Below are 9613 nucleotides of genomic sequence, written 5' to 3'. Positions count from 1 at the left end.
TGATGAATACTGGTGTACTTATGAAAACTAACTGCCTGTTCTTGTTTATAGGGACAGGAGGCAGTACAAGGAGACGAGTGACTGCTCAGTGGCTCCTCGAGCGGGTGAATTGGTGCATGACGAAGCAAAGCTTCAAGAATCAACGGCCGCGAGGAGGAAACAGACCCCGGACATCCAGCCTCCATACACACTGTATGTCCAAAACGCCTTGGACATATTAGGTAGGTACTTTGGGAAGCTCTCGAACATCAGATGTAGTACTTCTGTACACGATGGGGGGACGGTTGATAAAGTTGAGAATTGTGCTGATTTGACGGTGGAACTGTCCAGGACGGAGGAGGGAGGGAGCGGCTTGCCTTGTTTGATTCGCTTCAGATAAGTTTGCAGCTTTATCATCGTATTCTCGAGCGGGTGAGCTGGTGCATGACAAAGCAAAGCGACAAGGTCAATGCTAGATTTACGATCCATCTTTGACTGTGTCACGGAACACTTGAAGACATCTGGGTTTCTGGCTGCTATGACACTACCCCAATTTGGATAACTTGGGTTATTGGAATATGGTACAGCGCGCAACAGCTTCTTACACAAATCCCTTGGATTGTTGATCTTCTTCTTCGCATTGGGCTTAAAACCAATAACTGGCAACTTAGCTTTATGTAGCAAAGGAACCCTTTTAACTATCCGATTGTAGATCCTACAGAAAAGAATTCCCTTGCTGTCAATAGGAAGCAGTGCCAGATAATACAGCAGCAGGTCCAGAAGTTGGTCGTCTTGTAACACATCCAGCGCAGCCATTTCAAGGCCTTTGAAGAGAGGCAAGGTGCCAACAACCTCAGCCCCATGCACGTCTTCAACTCTTCCACACAGGAAGAGGACGTACTCGATGTAGTTGTCCACCCTCTCCGTCATGTCCAACGGGCCTGCATCTGCCTCTATGTTTACCTCTTTCAAGCCGAAGGACATTTGGCGTGGCAGGACAATCACATTCTCCTTACAGAATAACCCCTTCGTGGACAGACCGGACCTGTGCATGCTGTCGACTAGATCAAGCCCGGACCAGGTTAGCCGGTTTCCATCATCCTTGACGAAATGCAGCCTTGTGGGATCCGGCACAATCAGCCGATCTGTTGGCACAGGATGGATAAGTGGAATTTCCTTGAAGTCTGTCGCCATTCTAACCTCAGAATCTACAAATAGCCTTTGTTTGTTGATAGCACTGCATATAAACAATTTCAGAAAAGGTTAAGGGTGTTTAGTTATTCAGCTGCAAGACATATATAAATAAAAAGTACTCCCTCCGTAAACAAATATAAAAGCGTTTAGATCACTAAAGTATTGATCTAAACACTCTTAGATTTGTTTACAGAGGAAGTAGTAGGGTAATCAAAATTCATGATCCAACAAGAGTATGTTAGTATATATATATATAGGACCACATTAGTATATCCAACAGAGGTCCTACGTACACTTACTCATTTTGATGCATGCTACTGTACGGGCCCACTCCTGCTTTGGGTGCATGCCAGAGCACATTTGTGATTTGTAGTTATCTAGTACTCCCTCCGTCCCAAAAAATTTGTCTTAGATTTCTCTAAACATGAATGTATCTAGTCATGTTTTAGTATTAGATACATCCGTATCTAGATAAATCTTAGACAAGAATTTTGGAACGGAGGTAGTACTAGTAAGCAACGTTGATAAAGGAGTACTGCAATTGTAATCAAGTACTAGTAAGCAGCATTGATAAAGAAGTATATAAGTAGTAAGAAGTAAATTAATTCAATGATAGTGCTAGATAGATAGCACACAAAAGAGCAACTAACTGCTATATGTGTGGAGTGAGTAGAGTAGCACATGGTATGGTGGGGCCTGAATGAAAGGTGCATGTCTTCAACCTTCAAGTGTCCTCATGTAAACATGATAAATGCCCACATTGAGCAAACTGACATTCTACATACACAACATAGCACAGCATATGAAGATACCAACATAAATCAATGGGGCATTTCATATATAGTGACCATGTGCAGGCAGCAACACATCCTTGTTAAACCACTTCCTCGGTTTCTTAATATAAGTTTCTTTTAGAGATTTCACTAGAAGACTACATACGGAACAAAATGCTTTAAAGTATGTATATATACATCCGCGTAAACTCCTTTATATGGAGGGAGGGAGTAGTCTTTTAATAGAACCTCTACAAAAACTTATAGGAGTATTTAGGAACGATTAGGAACTCGTATAAATAATCAGCCTATGTATGAACAGATGAGTCAGTTGTTCAATTAATGACCATGCGCCCATCCCATATGCTACTGGTGCTGCCGCTGCCAAATTGAGAAACCAAATCAGTAGAGTTATATCTAGCGCACCACAAACCAAAAGTGAGTCACTTGATCCAAAGTCCACCAAAGTACGGCCAGATACCAAACGGGACAAACCGCTCAACCCCACAGATGTGATGTGACCACCATCATCCGAGCCGACCATCGGGATCCGCGTATGTGGGACCAACCATCGGAATCAACACCGGAATTAAGCATGCAAATCGGAATTTAGGGAGGGGTTTGGATTTAGCTTACACGTGGCCGCCTGGGGACGTGCGAGCGCCGCGGAAGCTCTCGGGGAGCCACACCTTGTGCATCTCGTCCGGCAGGCAGAGGAGGTGCCGCCGGTGGCAGCCCGGTGGGAGGAGGGGGAGAAGCTGCTGCGGGCCATGGCGAGAAGCCCCTGAGAGCCCCTCCGCATCATCCGCATGGTGGGGGGGCGCGCGGGCGGGCCTGCGGTCGCCGGGTGGACGGAATGCGGCGGCGGGGGAGGGCCCGCGGCTCCCCGACGAGGGTTTCTGGACTGGATAGCGAGTGCGAGGAGGCTGTTTTCGAATCCGCCCTCGCCTTTTAACACTTTTAGAGCCACAAGGCTTTTTTGGGGGTCAATTTTTAATTGAAAGAAAAAGGGCAACGGAGTTACTATTATTCTATTGCAACTTCATATGAAGTCAACAGGTCAACATTTAAGACCCCAGGATCATGTTGATCGAGGTCGCACCGTCCATCCTAGTATATCTATGTGAGAGTGCCTAGAACTCATTTAGATGGAATATATTATGTGGTCTCATTCACCTAGCGTAAGATAATACTTCCTCCGTTCTTAAATATAAGTCTTTTAAATGATTTTATTAAGGGTCTACATACGGAGCAAAATGATTAAATCTATATTCTAAATTATGTCTATATACATCCGTATGTAGTCCAATAGTAAAATCTCTAGAAAGACTTATATTTAGGAACGGAGAGAGTATTATTTTTTGTTAAAGCCTGCTTTTTTTTGGAAGAGCTACGGTTAGACTTGCTCCTTGTTTTTCTGGGCTGGCTGGTTCCAGTTGTGTTGATGTTTGTTGTTACCAAAAAATAACAAAAAAAAGAAACACATCTACTATGCTACATTAGCCAAAAAAAATATCTACTATGCTACAAAAGCCATTGGAAGATATGCACATGAGACAAATGCACATACACATGTGCGCACACACCTTGACAAGCGTGACAAAAACTAACACACCTTGGCAAGATACATGCATGCTTATGCAAACCGGTCCGCTGTGCAAAGTTACAACCCGGTCTTAAAAATATGCAGTTGCGATAACATTTGAAAAACATGCAATTGCGATCCAGTCTTAAACTTATGTAGTTGCGAAAACATTTGAAAAACATGCGATTGTGACCCAGCCTTGAAAACATGTAGTTGCGACAAGATTTGAAAAACATGCAATTGCGACCCAGCCTTGAAAACATGCAATTCCGACAACATTTGAAAAACTTACAGTTTTGATCTAGCCTTAAAAACAGGCAATTACGACAACATTTAAAAAACTTGCAGTTGTGACCCAATTTTAAAAACATGCAATTACGACAACATTTAAAAAACTTGCAGTTGTGACCCAGTTTTAAAAACATGCAATTACGACAACATTTGAAAAACTTACAGTTATGCCCCAGCCTTGAAACACATGCAGTTGCGACATGCCTTGAAACCACGCCGTTTCAACATCATTTGAAGAACTTACAGTTGCGACCCGGCCTTGAAAACATGCAGTTGCGGCCTAATCATAAAAATATGCAATTACCACAACATTTGAAAACTTGCAGTTTCATGCCGACGTGGGAACGACCCTGCCAAAATCAAGGATTGTTTCATACAATTCAAATCAATCAGAACTAGTCCAGCAACAACGAACTAAAAAAGATGAACATCTAGACACTAGCACAAGTCTGCATGCAATTTAAATTAAACGATTACATGCATGCATCTCAGCCTGCAAGTGAATAGCCGCTAGCCGAGAAAGAACCACTGGAGACAAAAAAACGCAACATGGGCCGCATTACCCCGCCACAACACAATTTACCCAGCTAGGAAACGAACGAATCCTGAAGTGAATAATATCAACGGTTCACCTGGTGAATGATGCCAAACCAAAAACTCAGCTAGCTGAGTTTGAGGAAAGGTGTGTTTAGAACTCATCTAGGTGAGATATAGTATGCTCTCATTCATCTAGCGTAAGATAATATCATTTTTTGTTAAAGCCTGCTTTTTTTGGAAGAGCTACGGTTAGAGTTGCTCCTTGTTTTTCTAGGCTGGCTCGTTTCAGTTGTGTCCATGTTGGTTGTTACCAAAAAATAACAAAAAAAAAGGAAACACATCTACTATGCTACATTAGCTAAAAAAATATCTACTATGCTACAAAATCCATTGAAAGATATGCACATGAGACACATGCACATACACATGCGCGCACACACACCTTGACAAGCTTGAAAAAACCAACACACCTTGGCAAGATACATGCATTCTTATGCAAACCGATCCGATGTGAAAAGTTGCAACCAGGCCTTAAAATATACAGTTGCAACAACATTTAAAAAACATGCAATTGCGATCCAGTCTTAAACTCATGTAGTTGCGACAACATTTGAAAAACAAGCAATTATGACCCAGCCTTAAACACATGTAGTTGCGACAACATTTGAAAAACATGCAATTGCGACCCAGCCTTGAAAACATGCAATCACGACAACATTTGCAAAACTTGCAGTTGCGACCCAGCCCTGAAAACATGCATTTACGACAACATTTAAAAAACTTGCAGTTGCGACCCAGCCTTGAAAACATGCAATTACGACAACATTTGAAAAATTTGCAGTTGCGATCCAGCCTTGAAAACATGCAATTACGACAACATTTAAAAAACTTGCAGTTGCGACCTAGTTTTGAAAACATTTAATTAGGACAACATTTGAAAAACTTGCAGTTGCGTCCCAGCCTTGAAAACATGCAGTTGCGACAGGCCTTAAAAACACGCCGTTCCAACATCGTTTGAAGAACTTACAGTTGCGACCCAGCCTTGAAAACATGCAGTAACGACCTAATCATAAAAATATGCAATTACAACAGCATTTGAAAAGTTGCAGTTTCATGCCGACGTGGGAACGACCCTGCCGAAAGCAAGGGTTGTTCCATACAATTCAAATCGATCAGAACTAGTTCAGCAACAACGAACTAAAAAAAAGAACAACTAGACACTTGCACAAGACTGCATGCAATTTAAATTGAACAATTACATGCATGCATCTTAGGAAGTGAATAGCTGCTAGCCAAGAGAGAACCTACGAAGCACCGATACTTCAGAAATCTGTGTATCGCCGTTCAGTACTTCGCCGATACTCCGATCGGTCAAATACGCCTTCGATACGGGTATCTTCGAAGTATCGTCTTTTTCAATTTAAAAATAAAAGAAAAAAATGGCGATACAGGTATCCTTGAAGTATCGTCATTGAGTATTGCTCATAACTTGATGTATGATTGATCTGTTCATATAGATAGTGTACGTGTACTGTGTACTGATGTAGTAGTTAGATAAAAGTGCTTCTAAGGATGTTGTTTGTTGGATAAAATTGCTTGTTGATGCTATTGGCTTGTTGCTTGTTGATTTTATGGCATAAAATTACTTTCTAATGTTGTTGTTGTCTCCTATTGCTAGGGAAGAAGATATAAGTATAAATCATGGCATCTTTTTACTTCCTAAAAGATTTGTTGATTTTATGTTGTCATGTTAATATGTATTACAATCCAAATTAGCTTGTGGCAGCCTATGACCGGTTGGTTGTGTTACCCCATTGATGATAGTGTGATTTTTAAAATGAGAAATACGAAGGCATGGAATCAATTAGGCAACCAGTGGTGCGGTATTTTGATCTCATCTGATACATTTTATTATGTTAGCTTTTTTTACATGTAATTTTATCATTATTTATATATGCTTGACGTATCGACGTATTGCTATTTTTAAAAATTGCCGTATCCCGTATCGCCGTATCAGCGTCGCCGTATCGGTGCTTCGTAGGTTACGTGGGCCTTCCGGACGTGTTACAGTGAATGGGGCTGAGCGCTTGTTGGAGATTCATCATACAGTACTAGTCATAATTGGAAGATACATCAATAGACCATCTTGCCACACCACGTAAATTACTGTTTGAAGTCAAACTGAAACATAACAACGGAGCCACCGCAGGTCATTACATGACAAACTTGTTTGCATAATTATTACTCGAACAATTCATAATTCAGTTCTAGCCACGGCTACCGAGTCCCCAACATGCATACAGGAAATAACACTCGGATGACATTTTTTGTTGCAATATAGGTACATTTGTTTTGCTACATGAAAGTTTTAAGAAAAATATTTTGTGATATGACAATTTCAGTATTTCTTTTGCCATCTAGTACAAATTTTCGGTATGAATTTGCCATGTTACCGGTCCAAATTTTTATTGATTTTTCGCATGTCAAAATACAACTGTTTCTATATTTTGCCTACATATAGACATCTAAAATCTGTTAATTTACCATGACACTCATACATGATTTTCTTATTATTTTGCCATGAATTACAAAACATCTTTTATAATGTTTGCCATGACTTTTGTATAGGCCTTTATATAGTTTTTGCCATCGGCACGGCAAATTTACTACTCCCTCCTATCCAAAACAAGTGCCATGGTTTTAGTTCAAAATTAAACTGAAACCATGACACTTATTTTGAATCGGAGGAAGTACTTGTTTGTGTTTATTTATTTATTTTAAATCATGCAAATTTGTTATGTGCTTATGTGCTTATTATGTACCGACGTTGTTAGCCTTGTACTACACGTCTAGGAGTAGGAGAAAGTTAGGGATTCTCTCTTATCTCTTTATCTTTTTATCCCTTCGTCTCTATCTCTTGTAAACTCTTTCTATGGTTAGAGATTCTAACCAAACCAACATGTACTCTACTACACAATCAACATAAACCTCGCGGGCCTCCTGTTTGGAGGTTGAGACGTCTTCACCAAAGTTCACATGTTGTACTTTACCTTGCTCATCCTTCCTCATCCGAAGAACTTTACATAGTATGCTAAAAGTTGAATTGACACCGCTATAATTAGCAACTAGACTAACAATCTGTTCACTCCATGGTAATTAGCGACATTATTTAGTACTAGCAAAAGAGCCCGTGCGTTGCAACGGGAGAATGCAAGGCGTGAGAATCGGACTCGAAGGCATAGATATTCTAATGATGCAGTATTATCGAACATGTCAAATATGTACCCTTAGGATCCTTGTGCAGGTCAGACAGCATTACGGATTTTTGTTCACATTTAACTCACTTTTGTTCTTCTTACTCCACCCATTATCTTTGTCTTCCTTGCTTGGGTATCTAGGAACATCAAAAATACAGTATAGCTTAGAATTTATCGAGATGCATTAAATCCTTTAACAAAGGACCGCATCATTGTAATGAGAAAAACTCATGCAGTCAACCTTGTCATCTCATCTGCATTAACTGAAGTGTGAATCAAATCCTCTAGTTAACCATAAAAGGTTACCATAACAAAGCATGCATATGTATTATTAGCATAAAGCGCAATATCTTCGTTTCTTTGTAGTGTACCTCTTGCCAAGGTTCTAACAATTTCCTGGTTGAGAGAAGTCACCTATGTTACAATATAAATATTATTAAAAGATTGTTTAAGCATTGCATCAAGGAAGCATGGCGTACATCCACGAGATCCGGAAGAATATTTATGTGGAAGTTACGATATCCACATGACAGTGAAATTTTAGAACTGCACCGTACTAAAATTCTTGTAGCCACAAAGCCAGCTTTCACTAGTGTTGAATGCAACCCTCCTTTATGTACTCCAGATCTACTTGCTTGGAAGTCACCAAAAGAATCTGAAGTAGTAAATTCAGGTTAGGGGACTATTATAATCTTGATACTATGAACACGAATTTACCAACTCAATCTCTAACAACGCAACTATAGTTACAGGGATTCCAGGTGCCATGGAGCATTAAAACTGACCAATTCCCCTAGTTGTTCAGCACTATCCTCCAGACAGAACGTAGAGACTATCATTCAGACCCATGGTATGCTAAATATCTTCGAAGCAGGTTGTTTGCATTTTATAATCTGAACTTGTTTACTGAGAGGCATTTCACGGGTACTTGGTAGTTAGCATCGATTCTGACAGCACATAACATCCCAAACCATGTTCATCAGTTCATGTGGATTCTACACCCCAAATCACCCAGTTCAGCACATCAGCAAGCCTGAGACAGGGAACCAGTGCCCAGAAGCAACAGAGGTTCCGAGCTATGTATATCGGCGTCGTGGACGACTACGAAGTTGCTGTCGAGGCCCAGCCCCGCCATGCCCGCGAACCCCTCCGCGTCCACGCCCGGGTCCGCCGGATCGCCGGGCCTCCTGCTCCAGTCCATCCCCATAACCTTCTCCGAGGAGGTGCCGCCGGACATGGCGTGCCGCAGTTGCGCGCACGCCGACCGCAGGCTCTCCTCGTCGATGCTCTCCAACTCCCCCTTGTTCGTGATGGCCGCTCCGCCTGCGTCGGCACAGGGTTCGTCGAATCAGCACCGGCCGGAGAGGCGTATGCCGGTACAGAAGCACACAATGAAAGGAAAGGAAAATACGGCTGGAGGGAGCACCTAGCTTCACGATGCAGCGGACGGGGCGGGGCGCAGCGGTGCTCCGCTGCTTCCGTGCCGCCTCCGCCATGGGAGCTCCTCTCCTCGTCCTCGCCGGGGTAGTTGGTGGAGATTGGAGAAAGAGCCCCTAGACTGCGGGTTAGTTTGGATTAAATATAGGGGGATTTGTGTAAAATGTAAAAAACGATTCGTTTTCTGACTTAAATACGGACTGCGGGTTGATGTGAGGAAACATCAGGGACTCTTTTTATAAAAGTGGCACGCCAAAACGTCTTTCTCACTTAAGAAAGGACCACGGGTTGATTAACTGAAAACGGAGGGACTTTTTTGTAACAATGCCACAACGGACGACCAGAAACCGTATTTGCTTTATTATTAGGGAGAGATACTTGAAAAAATGTGGGGCTGGCACACCTAAACGCGAGCATGTGAGGGTAAAAAACTTGACTTAAGTTTCAAGTTTATCTTTAAAAACTGGCTATGTTTTATCAGATGATTATGTGCATTATGTGTCCAACTTTTTTAAGTTCAAATTTATGTTTTTAAAACTTGACTATGTTTTAGCAGATGA

At 41.6% G+C, this 9613-nt stretch overlaps 1 protein-coding gene across 1 annotated transcript; it reads right to left on the bottom strand.

Moving 5' to 3' along the window:
• Window positions 1-8476: 8476 nt before the first annotated feature.
• LOC123440379 (isopentenyl phosphate kinase-like) lies at window positions 8477-9177 on the bottom strand. Its single transcript, XM_045116950.1, has 2 exons — window positions 9043-9177; window positions 8477-8939 (listed from the first exon to the last, which is right to left on the bottom strand). The coding sequence occupies exons 1-2, from the start codon at window positions 9110-9112 to the stop codon at window positions 8641-8643; spliced, it is 369 nt and encodes a 122-aa protein (XP_044972885.1). The 5' UTR covers window positions 9113-9177; the 3' UTR covers window positions 8477-8640.
• Window positions 9178-9613: the final 436 nt, after the last annotated feature.

This window comes from Hordeum vulgare, chromosome 3H (genome assembly GCF_904849725.1).
Source record: "Hordeum vulgare subsp. vulgare chromosome 3H, MorexV3_pseudomolecules_assembly, whole genome shotgun sequence".
Classification (NCBI taxonomy): Eukaryota; Viridiplantae; Streptophyta; class Magnoliopsida; order Poales; family Poaceae; genus Hordeum; species Hordeum vulgare.
Note: the sequence above shows the minus strand (reverse complement) of the source record. Positions and strands in the feature narration are given on the sequence as shown.

Coding starts and splice junctions, on each gene's coding strand:
- LOC123440379 (XM_045116950.1), bottom strand. CDS start 9,112: ATGGCGGAGGCGGCACGGAAGCAGCGGAGCACCGCTGCGCCCCGCCCC. Junction 8,940..9,042: donor CCGCTGCATCGTGAAGCTAG/GTGCTCCCTCCA, acceptor GTGCCGACGCAG/GCGGAGCGGCCATCACGAAC.